Source organism: Mesoplodon bidens, assembly GCF_964165515.1.
Source record: "Mesoplodon bidens genome assembly, chromosome: 2".
Lineage (NCBI taxonomy): Eukaryota > Metazoa > Chordata > Mammalia > Artiodactyla > Ziphiidae > Mesoplodon > Mesoplodon bidens.
The window spans coordinates 173,997,092-174,024,798 of NC_138177.1; the positions used below are offsets into that span (position 1 = coordinate 173,997,092).

The window sequence follows — 27,707 nt, forward strand, 5'->3', positions numbered from 1 at the left end:
TCAGGGCACCACGCACCACCACTTGAAGGAGAAGGGCTGCTGGCGCACGTTGGTGTAGAAGTCATCGATGAAGGTGCAGTGGAGGCCCAGCGGCTCCAGCAGGGACCGCACCTTCTCCTCCAGGCAACAGCGGCCGTTGATGATGGGCCCGAAGGGCTTGGGGATGCCCAGGTGCTTCCCCAGCACCAGCATGTTCACCTGCAAAGAAGCGGGAGCCCAGGTCAGGGGCAGCAGCGTGCAGCCTGCGGCACCATCTGAGTGCCCCCTTCCTCTTCTGACCTTTGGAAATAACAGCCCCACTTCACAGATGAGCAAACTGAGGCCCAGGCCGGTAACGTGAGCTACTTAAGGCCACCCAGCGAGTCTAGGACTTATACTCAATTCTGTCGGACTCCGGGGTCCACATTCTTAACACTGTTCTCTCCTTCCCCACTGCCACCCTCTGGCAAACTCGATTACTCAAGGCCCAGCTCAAGTACCACCGCCTCCGTGAAGCTGCCTGTGAGTTAGTCATCCTCCTCTGTGTTTCCATAGCTCCCAGCACAGTGCCTGGCACAGAGTAGGCACTTAATAAATATCTGTTGATATGATCTGGTGAATTAGTGACTACCTATTTTGGGGCACTTTCCATATGTTATAACTTATGTAAATGACTATGTTTCCTCCATTATATTGGGAGGTGGCCTGGTCAGGTGAAAGGATGAGGATTTTGGCTCCAGACCAACATGGATTTGAATCCCAGCACTACTATTATATAGCTATGTGGCCTTAGGCAAGTCACTTCGCCTCTCTGAGCCCCATCAGCAAAAAGAGCCCAAACACATTTCCATTGCTATGACAATTGGATAAGAACCTGTATGCAGAGTCTGTGCCAGCGCATAGTAAGCACGGAGTCAGTCTCCAGGGCTTATGAGTCACTGAAGGGGCATCTCACCGCTCAGATGCAGCCCATGCTGAGTGCCTGGCACTCCTCATTTCTCCACCTGTTCCACGCCCAGGCCCACGCCCCCACCACCCATCACGGGGCTCCTGGGAGAGTCATGGCTCAGGCTCCAGCTCCCTCTGGGGCCTCGCACAGTGGAGGTACCAAGTCGGCCCTCAGCATAGCTGATTACTTCATCTGAGATGCCTCATCTCCCATCTGTCAGCATCAGCTTTCTTGCCTGGCTGGGCTAAACTGGAGAAAAAATGAAATGCTTGGGGCCAATTTTATTCCAGGGGTTAAGAGGAAGGTGCCCCCTCCTGTCTCGTTTTAGCCAAGGAAGCTTTATTCTAAACAAAATCTTCTGCAGTACTTCAATGCATGAAACAGAAAAAATCTGCATTTGAGGTACTACCTTGGAACCCCAGGGCCCTGGAGAATCCAGTTGTTTTTTTTTTTTTTGCGGTACGCGGGCCTCTCACTGTTGTGGCCTCTCCCGTTGCGGAGCACAGGCTCCGGACGCGCAGGCTCAGTGGCCATGGCTCACGGGCCCAGCTGCTCCGCGGCATGTGGGATCTTCCCAGACCGGGGCACGAACCCGTATCCCCTGCATCGGCAGGCGGACTCTCAACCACTGCGCCACCAGGGAAGCCCAGAACCCAGTTTGAAGACCACTGTGCCAGGGACTACAGGCTCTTCCCTGAACTGTAATCCGCAGCTGCAGCAGGAGAGGGGTCTGAAGGACCCCAGTAGAACTGGGTGAGGTTTCTGCCTGGCCTTTGGGTGTTCTTGGAAGAGACACAGCAAGAGGGCGGAGGGATGGGAAATATATACTAGATGACTTCAAGATGGTGCTGGGGTCAGTTAAAAGTTCTCGACAAAAGTGGATCTCCCTCAAGTTCACCCTTCAGACAGGTGAATCCCACTTAGCCCAGGCAGTGCCAGCCTAACCTCCTCAGAGGGGCCTTCCTGGACCAGTCTGAAAAGGTGCCCCACCTTTATTCCCTTCATGGTACTTAATTCGACCTGAGAGCATCTTGCTTGTTGCTTGTCTCCCCCGCCAAAACCTGCCCCATTCCTACCTCACCCGCCACCGGAAGTCCACAGAGGGCAGTTCAGCCAGACCCCCAGGCTCTGAATCCCAGCTTTGAATCCCACCTCTTGCCAGGGACCTGGTCTCCCTGGGCATCGTCTGTAAAGTGGGGGCGATGATAGTCTTTGACCCCCAGGTGGTTGCCTAAAGCCTCTGTAAAGCGGATAGGGCCGTGCAAACCCCAGCGGGTGAGGGGACAATCAAGCCTCCTGGACTCAGTACCCAGCTGGCCTCTCTGACTTAAGGCTACTCGGAAGGTCACTTCCTCACCATGTTTGGGAAAAAGGCTTCCGCCTTGAGGGTCCCTTTGAAGCCTTCCTGGAGCTTGAAGAGCTGGGGGATGTCCACGATGTCCCACTCCTTCAGGCCCAGGTCCGGCTTCACCACCTCCCGGTTCCAGTCGATGCATTTCTTGGGGGACGGGAGGAGGGGGCGGCGGTGGGCGGGGCTGGGCTAGCACGGGGCGGGGCGCGGGCTGTCGTGGGGGAGGGGCAGGTGGGGCCGAGGCCCCGGGCAGGGGAAGGACCAGGGACAGGGGCAGGAAGGCGGTCAGGAAGGCCTCTCTGCTCAGTCCCTCTGCCACTCTTTTCTGCTTCTGTGTCCCTGCCGTTCCAGTCACTCCAACGCTTGGCCTCTCTCCTGCCTCTGTCCCTCTGTTTCTGAGAGTTTCCCCCATCTTTCTCCATCTCCAGCTTTGCCAATTCTCTATCTTCCGTGCATCACCTTGTGTGTGTTCCTGTAGTGGTGACCGAGGTCTCCTCTCTCTCTTTCTCTCTCTCACACACACATTGACCCAAATCCCAGGGCTGTTCATCACGGAGCCTGTGGAAGGCTCTGCCTTGGGCCTCTAACCTCAGGGAAGGGGGCTGGAGGTGGGGGTAGGAGTGTCAGGTCTGCCCGGGATATGGCATCTCCTGGGCAGCCAGGCTAGTACCTCCACATATGAGTTATGTTCTCTCAGTTTCTCGTTTGACAGAATGTCCTTTATTTTCTGCTGGGTTTTGTCTGTCATGGAGAAAAAGAAAATAAAAAAAGCAGATGAATTCAGAGGTCCATTTTGCTCTTCCCAGCAGGTCCAGTCGGGGCTCAGTTTTCCCATCTATAAAATGGGGGCAGCAATGATTCCTAACATATAGGTTTCTTATAAGCATCTGGGAGGCAGATGACTTTAATAAAATAATCTATCAGGGTAAGTTCTCATTAAGAGTGTTACCTTCGCTCCCTTAAATTCTCTTATCTCCGAAAGGATCCCGTTTCTGGAGGGGCAAACAGAGGTCTGACCATTGCCTGATGCTACAGGACATATACAGATACATAGAGATGAAGCTTCGCTCGCTCGCCCGCCACTCACCTCCTGCTGTGCGGCCCAGTTCCTAATAGGCCTCGCACTGGTACCAGTCCGTGGCCCGAGCGTTGGGGACCCCTGCACTAAGCTATTCCTGCCACAGGGTCTTTGCCCATGCTCTTTCATCTGCCAGGAACCCTCCACCCCAGATCTCCATGCAGCCATGTTCTCCTTGTCATCAGACCTTGGCTCAAAAGCCCCCTCCCCAGAGAGGCGCTCCCCGGTCACCTTAACATAGTTCCCACTCTTTCTCTGCCCCTCTCTTTTGTGCTCTCTTTACTGTTTGAAATTATCTTATTTGTTTGCTTTTCTATTATGTGCCTCCCCCACTAGAATAGTGGCAGGGACTTATCTGTCATGTTCATGGCTACATTCCTTCCTAGCTCCTAGCACAGTGCTGGGCACATAGTAGGTGCTCAGTAAATATTTACCTACCAAAAGTGTGTAAGTGGTAGAGCTGGAATTTGAGCTTGGAACTGTTGGGCTCCTCGGCAGGTACTCCTTGCTGTGTGATTTGATTGCTCTCATACCACCTCAAGTTTGTTGAGCCTTCTTGGTCTGGGAGCAAGGAGGGAAGGCTTCTGCTCTGGCCTCTATTTTTCCCCAGCATCCCCGGGTCCTGGCCACCCCTCTCCCCCCATCTCCTCCTTACCTGGGGTAACCGCTGTCCCCAGTGAGAATCCTGCCCAGCGGGTATTCCTTCTCCCCGACTGTCACCAGGGGGGCTCACTTCCAGGTTCCCAAAGGAGTCGAGGTCAGTAACTCTCCCTGTTTGGGGCACTCGAGTCACGTAGCCAAAATCTGGACCCTGAGATGGGAGAAGCAGTGCCAAGAGTTAGAGAACTTAGTCCCTGGGTGAAGAGAGGGTGGGGTCCAGGTTTAAAGATTAGCCTGGTCTCAGGCAGTAACCTTTCAGCAGCTGGTTCAGAGCAGGTCTCATTATTATGTGTGGAATATTGAAGGAAAGCTGAGTCAGGGGGGCAAGAAAAGGGACCAGGATTTGTAAGAGTCCCTAATGGGCACCTGCTGCTTCATTAACCTTAACTCGGGTGTAATAATGAATCTGCAAGATCTCGTTTTTTTTTTGTTTTGGTTTGTTTTTTTTGCGGTACACGGGCCTCTCACTGTTGTGGCCTCTCCCGTTGCAGAGCACAGGCTCCGGACGCGCAGGCTCAGCGGCCAGGGCTCACGGGCCCAGCCGCTCCGCGGCATGTGGGATCTTCCCGGACCAGGGCACAAACCCATGTCCCCTGCATCGGCAGGCGGATTCTCAACCACTGCGCCACCAGGGAAGCCCAAGATCTCGTTTTTATCCTCATTTTCAGAGCAGAAACTAAGGTCAGAGTGGTGTGTGGCTCTTCAGGTTCCAGAGCCAGTTTGCAGAAGGACTGGGATTTGAACTGTCTCTACAACAGGCCCTCTTGGTCCACACATGGCTGCATCCTGACCTCGGGCTGGAATGAACCTCCCCAAATGGCTGTGACATCTCCATCTTCATGAGAAGACCGGGCAGGTGACACACCTCTCATCCCCGTATTTGTTTCCAGCTGCTGCTGTAACCCAATTCGTGGCTTCAAACAACACACATTTATCTGTTACGGTTCTGAGGTCAGAAGTCTGAAATCAGTTTCACTGGGCTAAAATCAAGGGGTGGCATGTTGGTTGCTTTTGGAGGCTCTGGCAGAGAATCCATTTTCTTTCCTTTTTCAGCTCCTAGTGGCCACGTTGGCTGGTCGCCTCTTCTTCCATCTCTTCAGCGCCCATCACTCCAACCTCTGTTGCTGTCATCACATGCCTTTTCCCACCACAACCCACCTTCCTCCCTCTCACAAGGAGCGTTTTGATTACATAGAGCCCACCCAGGTCCTGAGAATCCCCATCTCAAGATCCCTAACTTAATCACATCTGCAAAGCCCCTGTTGCCATGTAAGACAGCATCTGGTTCTGGGGATTAGGCCACATTTGAGGCGCCATGATTTGGTCTACTTACTGCACCTGTAACTCTGCTTCCTACCAGTTGATGGTCTGGACCCTGGGGCTTCATGGGGGCCACAGACTCCCTGAAAACAGATTCCAAATAGTGAGCTTGGGTGCGTTTTTCTGGGAAGATGACTAGTCTCAAGGAGGTCTGTGATACCATAACTCTAAAACCCATCACTTCCAAATCCTCCCTTTCTCTCTAAAGCCCACGCCAACCTGACTTCCTCCCCGGCTGGGCCATCAACACTGCTCCCTCGAGGTCGTCGTGGTCACACAGCTAAACCCAATGGGCAGTGCCCAGGCTTCCTTGTCCATTAGCAGCATCCGAGTCAGCTGGTCACTGCCATGTCCCTCCCACACTTTCTGCACTTGGCTTCGGCTATTGCTCCCTCTCAGCCTCCTGTGCACTGGGGGCCCCAGACCTGGTCCTTGATTCACTCCCTCCTTTGAGGATCTCACCCAGTCTCATGAAATACCATCCACGTGCTGACCATGCCCACGTTTATATCTCAGTCTGCATTTCCCTCCCAACTGCTGTACACGTGGTACAACGTCTGACTTGGATGTTGACTAAATATCTCACATTTGCCCCAAACAGAACTGCTGATCCCCGCTTCCCAGCCCCTTGTTCCCTGTTCCTCCCTCAGTCCTCCCATCTCAAGGGATGACACCTGCCACTCACAAGGGTCAAAACCTGAAGTCACCTAGGCTTGTCACTCCCTCACAGCATCAGGAAATCCTATTGGCTCTGTCCTCAAAACATATCCCAAATCTGGCCGTTTCTCACCCCCTCCCCTGCTCCCCTGGTCTGCAAGCCCATCACCTTTCCAGTTACAGCACCAGCCTCATCCCCACTCTCCCTGCTCCCACCCTTGCCCCACTGCCGTCCATTCTCAGTGGGCAGCCAGAGGTTCTCTTTAATAACATCAATCAGATCATAATCATCCTCTGTTTAAGATTCTGCAATGATTCCCCAGTTTCTCAGACTCTAAACAAATGGCCTTACGATGGCCAAGAAGCTCACAGGATCCGTCTCCCCACTACACGTCATCCCCATCACCTCTCTGCCTCTCCTACCACTTTGCCTCTTGCTCACTCAGCTCCACCCCTTCAGGCCTCCTCGCTATTCTGTGAACATGCCAGGCATGCCCTGCCTCAGGGCCTTTGCACTGGCTGTTCCACCGCCCAGAACACTCTTCACCGAGATGTCTATAGAGTCAACTTCTTCACCTCTTTCCAGTTTTTGCTCCAGTGTCAACTTCTCAAAGAGCCCTCCCCTGACCATTTTATTTAAAATTGCAATCCAATCCCCCCACCACTCTGGCACCTGTGAGCCCCTTGATTCTGCTCTTTCTTTTTCTGTAGTACTTGATTTCACCTCGCAGCATATAATATAATGTATTTATTCATTAAACATACTGTTCCTTGTCTATCTCTCTGGGCTAGAATGTCAACTCCATGGGGACAGGGGCCTTGGCATTGCTCACCAATAGATTCCAAGTGCCTAGAACAGGGCTGGGCACAGAGTATGTGCTCAAAGAACGTTTGATAAATGAATAGCAAATTCATCCAAGTCACTGCCCTGGCTGTCGCCATGAGAAGAAAGCTACCTAGGCTGCAGGCTTGGATTTCTGCAGGCGAATGAAGGGGTATCCATGGTCTGGAGAAGGGCCCCCCCCACCCAGAGCAAGATGTGCAGGAGATGCTCACATGTGCTACTTGCTACAGATTCCAGCACAGGCTTAGAATGTGTCCAAGTTCTCCTCCAGTCTTTCTGGTTCATCAAAGATGAAAGTCCCAGAGTGGGTGATGCAAATGCATCCTTAATACCCGCTAACCTCCCATCTTAACAAGCGGAGGGCAAAACCTGGTTTGGAGTTTTTGCAGTCATTTGTGTGCAGCTGGATTTAATAGCACTCTTTTGTTTTCATTCTGTTTAACTTCAAGGTTCAATGCTTCTACTTATGGCAAGTGCTACTGGTGTTCCACTGACTGGTTTAAAATGTACTGATGTTGTCTTGTGGGAGAACACCCACAACGTGTAAGCTGCGTGCTAAGTGCCTGGTGTACAGTGATGGGCACTACGGCCCAGGCCCTGCCCTTGTGGTACTTCCAGTCTAGCAGGGAGACAGAGGATGGAAAGTAAACAGTCCGGTGATTTATAACAGAGACTCCAGAAGGAACCAGCAGTGCTACAGTGGAGAATGCCAGGGGCGTGGATGTGTCCTTCAGTACCAGGATGGCCTCACTAAGGAGGGCATTGAAGCTGAGACCTAAAGGTGCAGAAGGAGCCAGACATGTGAACTGGGAAGCTAACCGGGAAGCAGGAACAGCATATGAAAAGGCCCTGGGGCAAGCACAAGTTGGGTACATTTGAAGAACAGGAAGGAGGCCAGTGAGGCTGGAGCCAGGCGAGGGACAGGGAAAGTGGCCCATGACGGGATTGGAGAAGCAGATGGGGCTGTTGCCTGGTGAGGAGTTTGACTTTTTTTTTTTAACACCTTTATTGGAGTGTAATTGCTTTACAATGGTGTGTTAGTTTCTGCTTTATAACAAAGTGAATCAGCTATACATATATATATATATATCCCCATATCTCCTCCTTCTTGCGTCTCCCTCCCACTCTCCCTATCCCAACCCTCTAGGTGGTCACAAAGCACCGAGCTGATCTCCCTGTGCTATGCGGCTGCTTCCCACTAGCTATCGGTTTTACATTTGGTAGTGCATATATGTCCATGCCACTCTCTCACTTCGTCCCAGCTTACCCTTCCCTCTCCCCGTGTCCTCAAGTCCATTCTCTACGTCTGCGTCTTTATTCCTGTCCTGCCCCTAGGTTCTTCAGAACCTTTTTTTGTTTGTTTGTTTTTTAGATTCCATATATATGTGTTAGCATACGGTATTTGTTTTTTTCTTTCTGACTTACTTCACTCTGTGTGACAGACTGTAGGCCCATCCACCTCACTACAGATAACTCAATTTCGTTTCTCTTTATGGCTGAGTAATATTCCATTGTATATATGTGCCACATCTTCTTTATCCATTCATCTGTCGATGGACACTTAGGTTGCTTCCATGTCCTGGCTATTGTAAATAGAGCTGCAAGGAACATTGTGGGACATGACTCTTTTTGAATTATGGTTTTCTCAGGGTATAGGCCCAGTAGTGGGATTGCTGGGTCATATGGTAGTTCTATTTTTAGTTTTTTAAGGAACCTCCATACTGTTCTCCATAGTGGCTGTACCAATTTACATTCCCACCAACAGTGCAAGAGGGTTCCCTTTTCGAGGAGGTTGACTTTGATCCCAATTCTTTTCCTGAGTGATTTGAATACCCCAGGTGAGCGTGGCTAAGAGACCGTCGCAGCCCCCCTCTTCCGAGGCTGTCTGTGGGTTGGGTGAGGACACCTGTGCTGCTGTGTCTGTCTGTCTGCCTGGCAGCTGGCTTGTGATGTCAGAGAACCTAGCCTTCCTCACTCTTGGAGACATGGCCACTGAACACAATAGGACTGAAATCAGCGAGAGGGGCCAAAGTCTCAGCGCAGCTGGCAAATTCATCCTGTTGCTCCTGAAACAGGATTAACCTGATTCTGTGGCAGAGAGACACCAGTGACCCCAACTAAATCCGCTCATTGGCACCACTCAGCACAGGAGAACAAGCGAGTTAAACTCAAGTTTCTTTTCAAAGCCTCCTGCATGGGCAGGGCCGCTTCCTTTCCCCTTGGGGCACAGGGTGCTCCTTGGAAAGCCATTCACCACAGCAAACCTTGCACCCTGCACTCTTTCCTTTGTTTTCCCTGGTGCCTGAGGTTAGGGGGCTGTCCAGGCTCAGATCGCAGGCCTGGGGTCTAACTGGGAAAGCAGGGAGCAGGGTGCTCATGGCCCAGTTTGAATTCTAGCTTCACTCTCTTTTTGTGTGACCTCGGGAAAGCTGCTTCACCTCTCTGAGCCTCAGTTTCTTCATCTATAAAATGGGTCTAGTGATAGCATCTACCTTAGAGGTTGTTAGATTAAATGAGTCAGCTCATGTAAGAATTTAGCCCTGTGACTGCCACAGAACGCGTGCTCAATAAATGTAACCATTATTATTGCTATTATTATTATTATTCTTTGTTGAGTTTGCCCGAAACTGCCAGGTTAGTCAAGCATGACTCACTAATATGTCACCCTCGCCCCACCCCCCAAACACACGTAGAGACCTTGGCTGATAAAGTCACACCGAGGAAATGACCACTCTGATCCTGAACACCCCCATGTCCCAGAGAGAGCCCCCCAAAGACCAGACTCTCACCCAAAAGACAGAGCCTCCAGCTGGACACTGGGGAAGGTTCTGGTCCTGGCCCTACCCTCACCTTCCAGCAAGAGCATCTTTTTTTCTTTTTTTGGCTGCATTGCACAGTATGTGGGATCTTAGCTCTCCGACCAGGGATTGAATCCGTGCCCCTTGCTGTGGAAGTGTGAAGTCTTATCCACTGGACTGCCAGGGAAGTCCCAAGAGCATCTATGGAGAGGACTTATGTCCTTGGCAGGGTTTTCCTGAGGACAAAGTGAGCTCATGGCCAGAAAGGGCTTTGGGAAAGGAAGAGCCAGATCTCATCACATAACAAAAATGCCCCGGCCACCTGTGTGATGGCTGCTTGGGCAGGATGCACACCTGCAGGATGCTCAGCAGCAGGCAAGGGTGGGAGACAGAAAATGAGGAAGGAGGCCTCAAGGCAAAGGTTTCAGCACTGGCGCCCATCCCCGCCTAGCCTGTACCAGCATGCATTTGATGGGGAAATCCTTCAGGCCTCTGTTCCTTGGGGAGTCAAAGACCACAGGCAGCGTTTTGTGTGGGGCTTGGATATAGCCCATCTCCATCTCCTCCTGTGAAGAGTGAGTGGAGGGGAGGCTGTTACGTGCGCTGCCTGGGTCTCAACCCCCAGCGCAGGGATGGGGGTGTGGAACCATCCACACTCTCCCCCTTGCAGTCAAGGGCAAACGCACGTGGGACATTCAACTCCAGAGGAGGGGCTCCGGGAAAGCAGAGCTTACTGTCCTGTATTTGAACCAACGTGTAGTGGAATCAATGGCGTGCCCTTCACTCTCGCTCCTGGTAAGTGCCGGGCCAGATGCCAGGGACCCATGGTGTACGAGCCTGTCCTCAAGGGGAGATCCAGGGCTGGGCACTCACCACCCGGTGCTAGGAGGTGATGGGAGGGAGGTGAGAGGGGTCTTCGGGAACACGGAGGAGGGACTCCTGATTCAGTTGGGACGGGTCAGAGGAGAGTTCTTAAAAAGAACCTACTTTATAGCACAGGGAACTCTACTCAATGCTCTGTGGTGACCTAAAAGGGAAGGGAATCTAAGAAAGAGAAGATATATGTATATGTGTAACTGATTCACTTTGCTGTACAGCAGAAACTAACACAACATTGTAAAGCAACTATACTCCAATAAAAATTAATTTAAGAAAAAGAGAAAGAGCATTGCTGAGCTGAGGCTGGAGGGCAGAGGTAGCTCTGCCCCGAAGGAGGGCAGGTGAGGCCCCAGCCGAGCCCATGGGGCAGAGACGGGGAGGGTGCAGAAATGAATCGGGTACACATCCTGCCTGTATTTTAGCAGGCAGGCGTGATGTTGGACACATCACTATTAGCTGAACCATCCTAAATTGCCATTCTTGGAGGTAAAAAATGGTGGCATATCAGCCATTTCTTCTGGTTCAACCTGATTTAACACAGGTGGAAGGATGAGAAAGGAAGGGAGGGTATTATTTGGAGGTTTAGAAGAGAGAGGAATGAATTCCCGCTGGAGGGATTGAGGACATTTATGGAGGGGATTCGAGCTGGGATTGGACGGGACCGATTTGGACGTGGGGTTGGGAATGGGGAGGGCGGCTGGAGAGAAGGAGCAGGGCTATGGGACGGGGTGGGAGCCGGGCGGGCAGCGTGGAAGGAGAGGCACGGAGGCTCGGTCAGCCCGCCAGCTGCCCACTGGCACCACCCAATGCCAGGTTCTGGGTGCTGAGCTGAAGGAGACTCCCTCTCTGCCCTCAGGGGGCTCATGGCACGACGGGGTGGAGGGGGAGCCTGGCACAGAGACAGAATGGTGATCCAGTGTGGCCGGTGTGGGACAGCCAGATTGAGAGGCAAGCTGAGAAGGAGGAGATGGGAGCCATGGAAAGTGCTGGAGCAGGGGTGTGGCCTGGCCTGGTGGCCGAGCCTGGGAAGGCTGGCTTGGAGGGAGGCTGCTAGGGGGAATGTTTGAGCTCCAGCCCCCTGAGCTTTGCAGCATTTCCTCAGTTTCCTGAAGCTGTCTGAGAGTTTTCAAGCAGGAAGGTAGTCATCTTGGTGACCATGGCGGGCATGACGTGGCCACAGCAGATGTCAGTGGAGTCACTTGCCTGAGCCCTCCGTCTGCGAGGACCCTCAGAGGCTCCTAACTCCCTGCCTGTCTGAGGAAGGGTGGCCAGCCAGGTGCTCGGCCGAGCCCTAGGAGCCCAGGTCCCCATGTCCCTTGACCCTCAGGGATGCGCCTCCTGTGTGCCCGGGCCACGCACCTGCATCCACCGGTCATTCATGCTCTCCTCCTTGGCACAGACCATCAGCCTGCACCTGGCTTTCTTGGCCAGAGCAGCCACTGACTTCAGGAAATCCTCATTTTCAAATAACCTAGAAAGAACAGAAAAAACAATCTCCTTAGTGCCCTTGATTCAGCAGCCAGTGGCCTTGGCTGGCCTCTGAGGGGGCAAGCTGGACCCCCTGGGGTGTCTCTAGGGATGGAGCAGGACCTCAGGGCTGGATGGAGTAGGGGAGGGGCACGGTGGGTGCTCCAAGGCACCTGGAGCCTGGACAGAGACCGCAGCTCACCCTGTCTCTCTGCTCTTAGCAAGCTTAGCTCACTGAACTCTGGTAACAACCCAGCCTTCCACAGAGGAGGAGACAGAATGAGGGGGTCAGAGCGCAAGGTCACGCCGTCTGCATTCGAACCCAGGCCTTGCTGGCTTCCAGCCTGCGTCCTGACCACGGGGTCACACTCTCACCCCTTCTGCCCCAAAGCAATGGGAAGAGGAGAGGGGAAGGTCCCCCTGTGAGCCCGCATGGTTAGTGGGGGCTCTCAGACTGCGGGAGGGATGCCAAACCTCCCCCGGCAACGTGAAAACACAGCTGGGCCCCATCCGTCCCCAGAGTCGAGACCCAGCAGTTCAGAGGTTGGCCCGGAACGTGCATTTTAAAGGAGTGCCCAGGGGTTTCTGGTGCAGAAGGCTCACAGGCTGCCCTCCGAGGAGCCCTGAAGGCCTCACCCAGGGACTCAGGGTTCTCATCTTCCAGGTCTGGCAAACTCTAGAGGCCCCCAGGAGCCAAAGCAGCCCTTGGCCTGCCTCAAGGCAGGATAGTGACATGAAAACACCACCAATAATGATTTTCCTGACCTTTTCATGGTTCTTAACAAGCCTCAGCCCTCAGCAAGTCATAGCACAGATATCACCGTTTCCTCATTTACACAGCAAGTACACGATGGGCTCCTGGTCCAGGGCTCTCCCTGGGGGTGTGTCTGTGCCCCGCCCTCAGCCCTCCAGGGCCCCTCACCTGCACACATACACCTCCATCGGGGACTGAGTGTTGGGGGTCATGATCCAGGGGGCCACATGGAAGACCACGCTGTCTTGGAAAACCAGGGCCTTGGGGAGCTCCTGCAGGGGGAGGGGCAGGGGAGGAACTGTTACAGCAGCCAGGGCCCAACACCTACTGCTTCCCAGGGGCTGTTTGGAGCCCCCTCCACAGCTGGGCCAGTGCCTGGAAGCCCAGATCCCCCCTCTTGGCCTACCGGGTTGGATGTGTCCAGCAGGGAGACATGGAGGGAAATGAGCCCTGGGAAGCTGGCGTCTGGGAAAGCCAGGCCCTCCACATAGAAGTCTGTGCTGTGATGGCCACCCTGGAGCTCCAGGGCGTGAGAGGGATGCTGTGGCCCCAGGATCATGCCGTACCTGGAGGGCTGTTTGTCTGCTGGGAGAGAGCAGGGGAGGCTCAGGCCTGCGTCCCTACTTCTGAGACCTTCTCTTCTTGGTGTGTGAGGCCTTCCCAAGGCCGTGGCATCTCACCCCTAAGGATTCCTCACAGCTGGATCTGGCAGGAGCCTCCCCTTAGGAGGAAGGGACTAAAGGCCCCACCCCTGCCCTCCCGATGGAGGTCCAGGAATGGAGTGATGAGGGTGCCTGAGTCATTCACAACTTTACAGAAAGTCCAATATACATTATAGTTCATTCATTCATTCATCCATCCATGCACTCCCTATCACCTGCTCTCAGCTGACACCTGGAAAGACCAGGGTGACAGTCACTGTCCTGGTCCCCAGGGAGTGCACAATCTCCTGGGTAAGTAGGGAGGAGCAAAGACAGTCAAAATTACAGATAGTAGTAAGTTCTGGAAGGTCAGGGAAGGCTTTCTGGAGGAGGTGATACCGCCATAGAGGCAAGGAGTTGGTTTGTGGCCAAACCAACGTCAGTCTAATCGCTGTGGTTTGAATGGAAGTCAGATCAAGTTGCGCCTCTGCACAGCCCTCAGATGGCCCCACAGTCATTTCCTGCCTCCCTGACCCAGCCCCTTCCCCTCTGGCCTTTCTTCTCCACCCTCATCCCCCTGCTTAACCCTTGCATTATGCACTCCAGCCGAGCTGGCCTCCCTACATTCCTCAAGCCCATGGGCACATCCCACCTCAGGGCCTTTGCACCTGTGATTCCCTCTGCCAGGAGTGCCCTTCCCCTGAGTGTTCCCACACCTCTGTCTGCTCAATGACACCTTCTGGGGGAAGCCTTCCCTGGCCCCCCTTCCCCACACCCCTCGTTCTCTTCCTCTTCGCTGTTGCATCCTTCTGTGTAGCATTTAATGCCGTCTGAGGCACTAGACACTTTACTTAATGATTTTACATATCATTGCTCTCAACCCGCTGAGATGACATGAAAGTGACATGAGGGCAGAGAGTTTGTTTTGTTCTTTGCTCCGTGCCCTGTGCCTAGAACCGAGCCTGGCACTCAGTGGCAGGTGCTCGCAAGCCGCTGAGAAGTTACTGATGTCTCTGATCACCAGGTTGTTGGAGAACAAATTATTACATATTAACAGTTAGTATGTGCAGTCAGCTTGGATTCAAAAACCTCTGTAAACAGCAGTCCTCTGTGTGTGTGTGTGTGTGTGTGTGTGAGTGACAGGGACAGACACACAAAGAACAACTTCAACAGTCCTTGGGAGGGAGGTCATTTCCTTCTCAGTGCTCATCCAGCACCAGACATCATCTTGTTTGCCTGCATTGTGTCTGTGCCCTTTCTACAAGGTAGTGGGCAGAGATGTCCATCTTGCTCACTGCTGCATCCTCGGTTCTTAGAACCTGGCACAGGGAAGGTGCTCGGGAATTATTCACTGAAGTGTGTGTGAAGGGGCTGAGTGCCATTGGCTGGGCTGGGAAGGGAACACCAAGGTGACGGCCAAGGGCGACTCACCGTTGGCTCGAAACGCCCTGACTTTGACCATCTCAGATTTGGCCACATGGAGCACCAGATGGGGCTTGCTGAAGAAGTCCCTGGGGGTCTTCATGCTCAGGGTCACCAAGGACATGTCCTTCAGGTCTGGAATGAGAAGGGCGTGGCCTGAGACGCAGGCCCCTGAGACTACACCCACCCCCACCAAGACCACCCTTCATCACGTCACCTGGCTTTATTTTCCTTATGCTCTTTCCAGTATTTAAACAATATTTTTCATTTTAGAATGAAAGGAATTCAAGGTTTTGGTCCTCTCCCACTAGGATGAACTTAGGATGTAAGCTCGCCAAAGCAGAAATCACTTTTATCTTGTTTGTTGCTCTGTTCCCAGCTCCGAGAAGCATCTAGAACAATGCCTAGCACAAGGCAGGTGCTCAGTAATTAGTTGTGGGGTGAATGAGTGCAAAGGTTTCTCCCCGGGGCCTGCGTGGGAAGTGAGCCAACCTGAATAGTGGCCAGCAAAGGCTTGGGGAGATTGAAGCTGGACGAGAGTCAGAGGCTGGACAAGAGTCACGTGGTCAAGGGCACTGGAGTGGGCGGGGTTTGAACCCTGGATCTGCGTGGGCTTGGGGAGGTATTTCAGCTCTCCGTGCCTCTGCTTCTCATAAATACACAGGGCTAAGTGCAGAGCCCACACGGAGGGAAGGGTGCAGTCATATGTGTAAAGTGCATATTACAGCGCCTGGCATCCTGGGAGGGTACATACGGGCTGTTTGATTATTACTGTGTGCCAGGCACCATGTAGAAGCTGCTCCCTGGCATCAGGCCAGGCCAACTCCACGCAACCTTAAGATGCATCCATTTCTAGGCCATTCTAGCAACTCCCCAGGAAGGTGGCAGCTGCTGCCCTGGCCAAATGATCCTGCCCCACTCAGCGCCCTCCTCCAGTGCAGGTCTTCCACCCTCGCCATGCCTCAGAGGTGTGCCAGCAGGGACCCTGCGCCCAACCTGTGCCCCTAAACCTGCCCTGGTGTTGGGATGCCTGGGTTCAAATCCTGAGCCTGTGACTTACTAGCTGTGTGACCCAGAGCAAATTGCTTAACTTCCCCATACCTCAGTTTTTCCATCTGTAAAGTGGGGGAGAGGACCATACGTACTTCTGAAACTTGAGCTGAAGGATCAAATGAGTTAAGAATTCTGAACTGGTCCGAGCAGTGCCCAGCCTATGGCAGGGGCTCAGGGATGCTCTGACGTGAATTTGGGGCTCTAGTCAGGCTTTCATTGTGAATTATTTGGGGCCCCAGGTTTGACCCAAGCGCAGAAGTTTGGGTTGGTTAATGGGCTGGGGATGGAAATTGGGCCCTGGAGGAGGCATTGGGAGACTCAGCATTGCTCCCAGCTCTTCCCTGGCTGCTGTGTGACCTTGGGCAGGTTACTTGCCCTCTCAGGACCCCTGTCTATTCCTTCGCCTACATAACAGGCATGCTAAAAAGAACACGCTTCCAATAACCCTGGTTTCTGAGGGTTGTTACAAGGCTCAGGACAACAGGCTTCACAAAAAGGCAAAGCTCTATTCCCATTGGTTCTTGGGGGGTCTTTACCTTTGCTGTCAAGCTGGTCATCCTTGCAGTCCACAGTGGAAGACTTGGGATTGTCTCTGTCACAGTTCACTAGCAGGATGGCGCCCTGCCCATGCGGGCCCCAGGTCCAGGTCCTCTGTGGACACCCAGCAGAGATGGGGCACACTTAGGAACCTGTGTATGTCCCTCCAACTCCTGGGAAAGCCCAGCCACCTTACCCTAGCACCTCGATAGCCTTGCGTGATTTACACATTTCGTTCCCACATCAGGTCATTTTTTGGTCCCAAGAGTGGATTTTTGCCTGCCCCAAAAGTCATAAGCAAATTCCATTCATCCACTTAAAAAAAGGAACCGAAGAGAGTAAAATTGATTTCAGCAGCTTTTAAAAACTGTTGGGGGCTTCCCTGGTGGCGCAGTGGTTGAGAGTCCGCCTGCCGATGCAGGAGACACGGGTTCATACCCTGGTCCGGGAAGATCCCACATGCCGTGGAGCGTCTGGGCCCGTGAGCCGTGGCCGCTGAGCCTGCGCTTTCGTAGCCTGTGCTCCGCGATGGGAGGGGCCACAACAGTGAGAGGCCCACGTACAGCAAAAAAAAAAAACAAAAAAAAAAACAAAAAAAAACTGTTGGATTAGCAAACCAAACTGAGCTAAATATTTGTGTCTAGATTCAAATCTAAATAGCTCCTCTTCTGAGAACCCTTAATTACTCGTTCACCAAAGTGTGGGCACTATTCTTAGCAGCCGCTTACGGTCTGCCCAAAGATGAAAGCAAATTGAGCAGCCCCTCCTAGCAGGAATCTAATAGTGATGACATCTTCTGTTTGTAGGAGAGCATTCTCCCCCGGGGGAATGACTGCGTTTTGGGAGGGACCCAAGGATGAATTCCACTCCGAGAGCTGTAATCCTTCCCCCCACTTTGACCCCACAAAGGGATCTTAATTTTTGACAGGTCATATCATCCTAAAGTGCACACCAGCATATGGGGAATTCCCTGGCGGTCCGGCTAGGACTCGGTGCTTTCACTACCCGGCCAGGGAACTAAGATCCGGCAGGCCACGCAGTGTGGCCAAAATAATAAAAAACAAACAAACAAACAAATAAATAAAATAAAATAAAGTGCACACCAGAACAAAAATGTGCAGGCAGCTTTGGGGTTTCAGGGACACCCTAAGGTTTATCCACGGACCCCAGGTAAGATGATTCATCACCTGTGTACCACAACACCCTATATTTCTGCAACATACATTCCCTTCCCCCACCTGGCTCCCTCCCTCCTCTACCCCCTGTCTCTTTTCTTTATTATTCACCCCATGTGAACCTCTCCCACCAGTAGCTAAAGTCTAGTATAGGGGATTTTTTTGGCCGTGCTTTGTGCTTGCGGGATCGTATTTCCCCGACCAGGGATCGAACCCGTGCCCCCTGCAGTGAAAGTGTGGAGTCCTAACCATTGGACCGCCAGGGAATTCCCCATAGTATAGGGGATTTTTGAGCCAGAGTTGAGACCTGCCTGCAAATTTTCTCTCTGCTGTGCATGAACTGGGTGAGTCTAGTTTCCAGTTTGTGGGAGAACCCATTCTCTGAACCCACAATCGTGAAAATCTAGTTTTGTAGAATAGATGGGACCTATGTAAACCAAAACGGTAATGGTATTCGTGATTTTAATTTTCTTTTAAATTTGTGTTTCTTTTACTATTAACATGGATACATGAGACAGATCGCTGTTCACCTGATCACCACCAGGGGGCGCGCTAGGAGAACCCAGTGGAGTTACGGGAGCGGTCGAGCCATACCTGGTCCTTCCTGCCCCCGGTGGACTTCTTTTGCCAGTGCGAGTGAAGTCCGCGCTCAAGGAGATTTCTGAAATCCCAGGGAGTAAGAGGAGAGAGTTAGCGAGGGTGCAAGGTGGGAGCACTCAGTCTGGTCCCAGATGGACAGTCCTTTCCCCAGGAGACCTATCTGCACAAAGGCTTCTTTCTCACCGGTTCAGAGGAGACACAGGTTCTAAGACACCCCCATGCCTCCCAAGAAGAAGTCTGGCTGCAATTCTGACAGCAGAGCCGGGGCTTCTAACCACACACATTCTCCTCTCATGGAGGACCTGCCACAGCTGTGATGCCAACCAGACCCTGCATGTCTGGCCACCCCCAGGGGTCTCAGAAAGAGTTCCCGGCCACCCCAATGGATGTATGGTACGAAGCCCCTGCAAGGACACCTTGCCAGGCTCTCAAAGGCCTCTGGCCCCAACTCCAGCCCCCAGTGACTTTGGGGTAGCGGACACAGTGGTTATTCCAACCCAACCTGGCTCTCCATTCTGTGTACTGTGACTGCACTGGGGACAAACCACAGTCCCAAACGTACCCTGCTCTGTCCAAATGGCATGGCTGAGAAAGCATATGTTCGCTTCTGAATCCTTCCCCTCTCATCAGAACGCATGACTATATGGTCATTCCAAAGACACTGTGTAGCGACCTCGTGAGCTCACAGAATGAGATTGACCTAGATGACATTTTAAACATATCCATAACCATGTATTGATGTTGGGCCATAGAGCATAGCGCTTGGTAGCCAGAACTTCCTGGCTCCTTTGCTAACCAGCTGTGTAATCTTGAGCAAGTCCCTTTACCTCTTGTACCTCAGTTTCTTCATCTGTAAAATATGGTAATAATAGTGCCAATTTCATTGGATTGTTGTAAGGTTTAAATGTAAAGTCTTGGCACCCTGCCTGGCATAGAGTAAGTGCTATATAATAATAACAACAACAATAATAATTATTATTATGAAAATGTGTATTAATGAAATAAATGAATGAAATTCATTAATGAAAAGAAACCTGAAGCTTTCACATGCTGTTCATATATTTAATGTATGTAGTAATAATATTATGACATTATTGTCCCAGATGAGGTCAAGTTAAAAATGTACTTTATTTAAAGAAGAATACTAAATAAATATGAATACAAGCAGATCACTGATGGGGCAAAAATGGTGAAGATGGGATGTAAATAATGGAATTTGGGGAACACTGGTCTATATTATTGTGTAAAACAGCCTCATCTACTTTTTCTCATAAATATTTGAGGTTTCAAAAATGTATAGAGACTCGTATGTTGAAAAGCCACGTACCACTTCCTAAGCTGAGAAATAAAATATTGAGATGTAATTGAAGCTTCCTGCAAATGCCCTCTCTCCCCAGCTGTATTCAGGGTTCACTGACTGGGGAAGGAATACTTATGAACTACCAGATGCATGACTGGCTAGAAATTATCCTTTTCTCTGCTCAGTCTAAAGTAAGCTTCAGGGTGTAGTTTCTCCTGGAGAGCTGCCTTGCATGGGTGTGTGTGTGGAGGGAGAGGGGTGGTGCTCCAAGATACCTGGTGTCACTTACCGACCCCAGTGATGTAGAGCAGGGCTTCAGCTGGAGTGGTCTCGGGTCCATAGTATGAAATCTGAACCTATAGGACAGGAGCCAACCACTAATGATTTCCCTTAGTCATTCAACAAACACTAACTGGCCTGCTATGTGCCAGCTCAGAGCAGGGTGCTGAGGAGACAAGGATCAGGCTCCCAGCCTGTTAGGAACACGCCAGGTGGTGAGAGTGGAAGGGGAGCAAAACACTCGAGTGACAATGATGTGTAGAAGAGGGTCCTTTGGGAGACCAGGGAGGCAGCGACTTCCTCTGCCTGCATGGTGTCAGGAGTTCAGCGATGGGGGTGTGGTGGAAGAGGCATTAGAGGGAGAGTGGCAACACCAACTCCCACTGCCCAAGGTTAAAAATCCAGGAAGAACCCATCTGATTGGCCCAGCCTGGCCAGAGGAGGGCAGAGCGTCAGGAACCACACTTCTAAGCGAGATGACGGAGGGGAGTTCCCCAAAGCAAAACCAAAGAGCTGCCACCAGAAGAAGGGAGCTCCTGAGGGTCGCACTGAGGTGTCTCAACCTGTCCTGCAGGTAGTGGGAATCCAGGGAAGTGTCACAGCCACTGTCACCTTGCATCTGGACCACGGCATCAGCCTCCTGACTGGTTGCCCTGCCCCCGGTCTGCTGCCTAGATCTAACGGACTCACTACACTGCAGCCAGTGGGTCTTTCTAACATACATATGTGGTCTTGTTACTCCTGGATGAAATGTTTTCATTGGCTTCCTGTTGTCCTAAGAGAATGAGGTCTCTGATGCCAAACCCTCTAATACTGGCTCCCTCTCTCCCTCACCTTCCCTTCTACCTTCCTTTCTTTCCATACAGCTCTTCCTCAGCTTCCCCAACACATATCTCACCCTCTCTTATCCAGAGTGTGCACACAGGCCACATCCCCTGTGTAGAGCTCTCGCTTCTCTTTTCCTCTCTTAAGCAGGTCATTGATACCATCCATTAGCTTACCACTTCTTCCAGGAAGCTTTCTCTGGTTGCACCCTTGCTGACTGGCTTTGATGCCCAAGGTCTGTATTCTTAGAGCAGGCAACCACTCTGCCCCAGGAGGTATCCTGCTTGGCCTGTCCTGCTGGGAACAAGTGGTTGTTGTCCCAGATCCCTGTGGGAATCCTGGAGGGTCCTGTTGAGTCCATCTATGGTCAATGTGGCTACAGTGGGTTGAATGGTGATTCCCCAAAAGATATGTCCACGTCCTAATCCCTGGATCCTGTGAATGTGACCCTATTTGTAAAAAAGATCTTTGCAGATGTAATCAAGGATCTTGACATGAGATCATCCTGTATTATCCAGACAGGTCTTAAATCCAATGACAAGTGTCCTTATAAGAGTGAAGCAGAGGGAGATTTGACAGGTTGAGGAGGAGGTAACGGACCACAGAGGCAGAGATTGGAGCGATGTGGCCACAAGTCTAGGAATACCAGCAGCCACCAGAAGCTGGGAGAGACAAAGAACTGCTTCACCCCAGAGCCTGCAGAGGGCTGGGGCTCTGGGTCGATTGAGTGGCTGACCTGTTATGACCTGCTGACCTCCTCCTACACATCCCAACCCACGGCTGCCACACTCACCTTCCGGTCACCTGTGCTATCGCTGGTAGCTCTCATCTTCAGGCTCACCTCCAGCCCAGGGTCCAGGGGCCACTGGAGGAACCTGTGAGATTCTTCTTGGCTGGAGGCCAGTGGGCAACATCTAGGACCACTCCTGGGGAAGCATTGATGCTAAAGGATGTGCAGTCCTTGGGGGCAGAGCTGTGGAAGAGACAGATGGGTAGGACAGGGGGACACGGTGAGGCTGTGCCTGGCCCACTGCTGCTCTCCCCAGTGTTCTTCCTTTTCCCACCAGTGTGGACACCAGAAGGCAACCAGACTGACCCTGACCATGGGAGTAAGTACTGGTAGGTTGTCAGGAGGTAGTGAGAAGCAGAAAGAAAATCCCCTGACCTGGAGAGGTTACGCTTGAACTAGGAAAAGACACACACACACAGACGTATGCATAGAGTGATGTGTGCACCCAGAGGTTTATATTACACAAACATGCACACACAGTGTTGTGCATATATGAAGAATCACACGAACAGTACAAACAGTACTCTGAAGGACCTTCCCCTTACAAAACGACTGGATCATGGTTAGAATATACCTATTTATTTATTTATTTATTTATGGCTGTGTTGGGTCTTCGTTTCTGTGCGAGGGTTGTCTCTAGTTGTGGCAAGCGGGGGCCACTCTTCATTGCGGTGCGCGGGCCTCTCACTATCGCGACCTCTCTTGTTGCGGAGCACAGGCTCCAGACGCGCGGGCTCAGTAGGTGTGGCTCACAGGCCTAGTTGCTCCGCGGCATGTGGGATCCTCCCAGACCAGGGCTCGAACCTGTGTCCCCTGCATTGGCAGGCAGATTCTCAACCACTGCGCCACCAGGGAAGCCCTAGAATGTACTTTTCAAAGCATGGCTGAGATGTGAAAAGTAAGGGAACTTGCCAAGAATTCCCTTCTCTGCATACACACACATACACACACACAGACACACACACATCTCACTGTGGTTAATAATACCAAGGACAAACAGATCTTAAAGGTATCCAGAAAGAAGAAAAGTCAGGTCACCTATAAAAGAATAATAATTATCAATAGGTTGAAAGTAGACTTCACAACAGCAGTAATGAAATCCAGAAGAGAGTTGAATAATATCTTCAAAGTACCTTGAAACAATAACTATTAACTTAGAATTGTGTACATAAAAATTATATTTTAATAAAAACATTTTCAGATGAAGAAAAACTGATATTTTAAAACCAACACACTTTCACTAAAGTACCAAGTGTGATGTGAATATCAGCCATTATTGTGTGAGACATCACACATCACAAGGGCGCTTGAATACAGGGCTCAATGCCTCACTAATGGAAGGGCTCTCTCCTGGGAGTCGGGTGGCCTCAGATGACCGTCGGCCTCTTCTTCCTCTACTCCTCACCCTCTCAGTCTCTGCTGTTCTCCTTCTGCTGGATGGGGGCTGGAAGCGAGCGACACTTCCAAGGAAATGTGCCAGACACTCCTATGGGCACCATTCTAGGATCACAGATGCTCAGCCTGGAACATCTGTGGAGCATCAGATGGAGGAAGCCAGGGACTGTCACTACTATTACTGACAACAGCAATGACCCCAACCATGCCCACCAAGAGCGTTCCTAGACCATCTTGTTTAGCCAGAGCCTGGCACAGGGCTTGGACATAATAGGTATTCAATTGGTATTTGTTGAATGAATTAATTAATGGATGAATGAATGAACAACTACCAGGGGTAGGCCCAGCACTGTGCTAAGTACTTAAACATTTTTATGGTTTTCACATTTAATCCCTACAAGCACCCTATGAAGTGGGTATAATCCCCATTTCACAGATGAGGAAACTGAGGCTCAAAAACTGAGGAAAAATCCTGACCAGATTTTTTCACCTAACAAAAAGGTATTTATCATATTACCATAAAGACCTTGCAAGTTTCATATAATCCATCAAATGGAGGTACCACAATTTTCCTACCCATTCCCAAATGCTTTTACATTTTGACCAAGGGTTATTCTCATTTTCTGTTATTATGAATTCCAAATAAACATTTGTCTCTGAATAGGGTTACTTCCTTGTTTATTTTCCTGGAGGTAGAATTCCTAATATGTGAAACTGCTCTCCAAAGGATTATATAAAATCACATCTATATAAGCAATTCACGCAACTGCTCACTTCATCCTGGCCTTCCCGGCAACCTTTGTTTTTGTTTTCATTTCTGCTATTTTGATTGTGGTATTTTGTGTTTAGTTCTTAATGAGAATGAGAAATGTTCCAGATGTTTGCCATCCAATCTGCCACCCATGTTCTCATTGTTTTAGAGCAATTTTGATCAGGAAGGATATTAGGAAGGGAAAGGACCAGAGCCAGGAGCCGGAGCCCTGCAGGCAATTCATCACCTCACAAATTCATCGCTTTGTTTTTTCTGATTAGACCTGGATTGCATCTCTCCAGCAGCAGCTAGAAGTTTGAACCTGGAGCTACGTTAAAATAACACTGCCATACAAACTTTTTTTTAATATAAATTTATTTATTTTTATTTATGTATTCTTGACTGGGTCAAGGGTCTTCATTGCTGCACGTGAGTTTTCTCTAGTTGCGGCGAGCAGGGGCTACTCTTCGTTGCGGTGCGCGGGCTTCTCATTGCGGTGGCTTCTCTTGTTGTGGAGCATGGGCTCTAGGCACGCGGGTTTCAGCAGTTGCAGCACAGGGGCTCAGTAGTGGTGGCACGAGGGCCCTAGAGTGCAGGCTCAGTAATTGTGGAGCACAGGCTTAGTTGCTCCACGGCATGTGAGATCCTCCCTGACCAGGGATCTGAACCCGTGTCCCCCTTCATTAGCAGGCAGACTCCTAACCACTGTGCCACCAGGGAAGCCTTGCCATACAAACTTGAACCAAGCACTGGTTTAAAATAACACTGACACCTCACATTCTTCTCAGACAGGCTTGGGTGATGATCTTTTCCCGGATTTGTTTGCTCAGGGGATTTACACCCAGCCGGGAAGCTGACAGGCAGGGCTGGAGAATGGTGTTGCCGAGGTCTAGGTAGCGCATGCCTGTTTGGTGGCTGCCTTCTCTAGCACTCTTCTTCCTGGGTGCCCCAGACCTCACTGTGCATCCCTCTCACTAAGGAGGGCCGCCCAGACATCTTCAGCTGCCATTCAAGGGCCCTGTGAGTATAACATTAACATGCCTCTTTGTCCTATAAAGTCCAGGGCTCAGAAGCCATAATGGAGGAGGATGAGACCTGGGGCTGCCACTGTCCTCACATTTAGGGCTCTTGTCCTGTTTTTCACTGAGCAGGGCTTCCAGTGGCTGCATTATACTACCTGTGCACCATCCTTTCATGCAATTACTAGGCATTCACTATGTGTCAAGTCCCCTTCCCAAGTCTTAAGGAATCCAGGGAAAAAGCCTCAATTTTTCTGGGATATCCTGCTTTCAAGTATGGTATCCCAATATACGTCTTCTTAACTGCCTTTGTGCAGAGAATGTTCCAGTCCTGTGCTTCCAACCAATAGCATCAACTAGCAGGTCCTGAGCTCCAGGCAGGTGCCAGGTGAAGTCCTTGACACACACCAACTCACGTGATCCTCATATCAACCCCAGAAGGAAGGGGTTATCACTCTCGTTGTGTAGGCAAATAAACTGAGGCTCAGAGAGGTTGAAGGACTTGAACAAGATCACACACTAGTGGTAAAAGAAATCAGGACCTAAACCCAGATCGAGCAATGGCAAAGCCTTAACCACAAGGCTTCACTGGCCAATTAGGAGGGAAAATAAAAGATCCCAGACACACTGGTCTGCTGACTTAGATTCATTCACAGACATCTGCTGAGCACACCTCTGTGCCTGGTGCTGTGCCAGTTATTAGGGACACAGAAGATAGAAGAGTCCTTGCCTTCAAGGGACATGAAACAAAAGTCAAAGAAACAGAACCAACAGGAGATTCTCTCTCTCAAAAAAAAAATATATATATATACACTGTGCGCACATGAGAGAGAGACAGATTTTAAGGAATCAGCTCGCATGATTGTGGAGTCTGGGGAGCCTCAAATCTGCAGGGCAGGCAGGAGAGAACCCCAAGGAAGAGATGATGCTGTGGGTTGAGTCTGAAGGCAGTCCGCTAGAAGAATTCCCCCTTCCTTGGAAGATGTCAGTCTTTTTTCTCTTAAGGCCTTCAACTGATTAGATGAGGCCCACCCACATTATGGAAGGTGATCTGCTTTACTTGAAAGTCCACTGATTTAAATGTTAATCTCATCTAAAAATACCTGCACAGCAACATCTGGACTGAAGTTTGACCAGATATCTGGGTGTCATGGCCTAGCCAAGTTGACATGTAAAATTAACCATCACAGGACACATAGTTTAGGACAGCTGTTCCTTTTTTCTCCTTATCTTTTTTTTTTTTTTGATACGCGGGCCTCTCACTGTTGCGGCCTCTCCCATTGCGGAGCACAGATTCCGGACGCGTAGGCTCAGCGGCCATGGCTCACGGGCCTAGCCACTCTGTGGCATGTGGGATCCTCCCGGACCAGGGCAGGAACCCGTGTCCCCTGCATCGGCAGGCGGACTCTCAACCACTGCGCCACCAGCGAAGCCCTCTCCTTATCTTTTAAAACAACTTTTTTGAGCAGTAATTGACAAATATAATTGCATACATTTAAAGTGCACAACATGATGATGTGATATGCATATACATTGTAGAATGATTACCAAGATCAAGATAATTAACACATCCATCACCCGACACAGTTAACGTTTGTTAACTCTTGTGTTGTGTGTATGTGGTAAGAACGCTTACAATCGACTCTCAGGAACTTTTTTTTTTTTTTTTTTTTTTGCAGTACGTGGGCCTCTCACTGCTGTGGCCTCTCCCATTGCGGAGCACAGGCTCCGGATGCACAGGCTCAGCGGCCATGGCTCACGGGCCCAGCCGCTCCGCAGCATGTGGGGTCTTCCCAGACCGGGGCACGAACCCGTGTCCCCTGCATCAGCAGGCAGACTCTCAACCACTGCGCCACTGCGCCACCAGGGAAGCCCTCAGAAACTTTTAAGTATGCAATACTGTATTATTGACTATAGTCACCATGCTGTATATTAGATCCTCAGAACTTATTCTTCTTATAACTGAAAATTTGTACCTTTTGACCTAAATCATCCTATTTTCCACTCCCCCAATCTCTGGCAACCACCATTCTATTTTCCATTAATGGGCCCAGCCGCCACGCGGCATGTGGGATCTTCCCGGACCGGGGCACGAACCCGCGTACCCTGCATCGGCAGGCGGACTCTCAACCACTGCGCCACCAGGGAAGCCCCTATTTTTTACTTTTTTAAATTTTGAAATAGAAGATTCACAGGAAGTTGCAAAGATAGTACAGAGAAGCCCCATTCATTTACCCTTAAACAAGTTTGTCCCAATAGTCACATCTTGATAGTCACAATATCAAAACCAGGAAATTGACGTGAGCACAATGTGTGTGTATTTAACGTCATTTTATGACACGTGTAGATTACTCTAGCTATCACCACAATCAAGATACAGACTATTCCTTCACTGAAAAGATATCCCTTGGTGCTATCTCTTTACAGTCACACCCACCCACCTACCCCTCAACCTTTGCAAACCCCTGGCAACAACTATCTGTTCTCCATCATCATAATTTTGTCATTTTGAAAACAGGACGGGTGTTCTTAATGCATATGGGTCACTTACCCTTTTGAGCATTTAAAGGAAGCCATAGAGATGCCCTTAGCTTTCCTTCCCTTGTGGATGGGGAAAGTGAGGCTTGGGGAAGAGCTGTAACTGGCCTAGGGTCATGGTCAAGTTGGTGCAGAACCAAGATGGGAGTCTCTCTTCCTGACTCCCTGTGAGCGTTCTTCATCTTCTTGGGGCTTCTTAGTTTGGGTTACCCCAGGGGAGATTCTAAGACAAGGATCTGAGTGTAAGTCGTTTATTTGGGAGGCGCCGGATACACTGGGAGGGAGTGGGAAAGTGAGACAGGGAGGGAAGAATCAGTGAAGGCATATTAGTGAGCTGGTCACCACCTGTGGGCGACTGGAGCTTAACCCACCGGGGAGCCCTGGGAAGTGGTGTGGAGCTCAGGCTCCAGAGCGAGCCCTCCCAGGAGAGGCTGAGCCAGGGCATTAATACACCCAATCCCATCAGTCGTTGGTTAAGGGCTGCTCCTGGGGACCGTTATTTCCCTGCACCTTGATGGGCGGGCTCTGGTGGCCAGAGAAAACCTCAAGCAGAGTGCAGGTGCTGGCCCTCGCGGGCTGGACCTCCATGAATTGAAGAGGGAGGGGGTAGGGGGGCACCGACAGCATCTGTTACAGGAGGTGGGTC

General features: G+C 51.0%; 1 protein-coding gene across 1 annotated transcript; it reads right to left on the reverse strand.

Annotated features, from left to right (window-relative positions):
- On the reverse strand, window positions 1–24,406 carry PADI4 (peptidyl arginine deiminase 4; the record flags this gene model as incomplete). Its single annotated transcript, XM_081215713.1, is given in 18 exon segments — window positions 1–198; window positions 2,286–2,426; window positions 2,950–3,114; window positions 3,229–3,271; window positions 4,013–4,077; window positions 4,079–4,168; window positions 10,095–10,202; window positions 11,875–11,986; window positions 12,905–13,008; window positions 13,143–13,321; window positions 14,809–14,934; window positions 16,389–16,503; window positions 18,159–18,187; window positions 18,190–18,225; window positions 19,754–19,820; window positions 21,362–21,433; window positions 21,439–21,541; window positions 24,282–24,406. Coding segments are annotated over 18 exon segments (1,878 nt in total).
- Window positions 24,407–27,707: the final 3,301 nt, after the last annotated feature.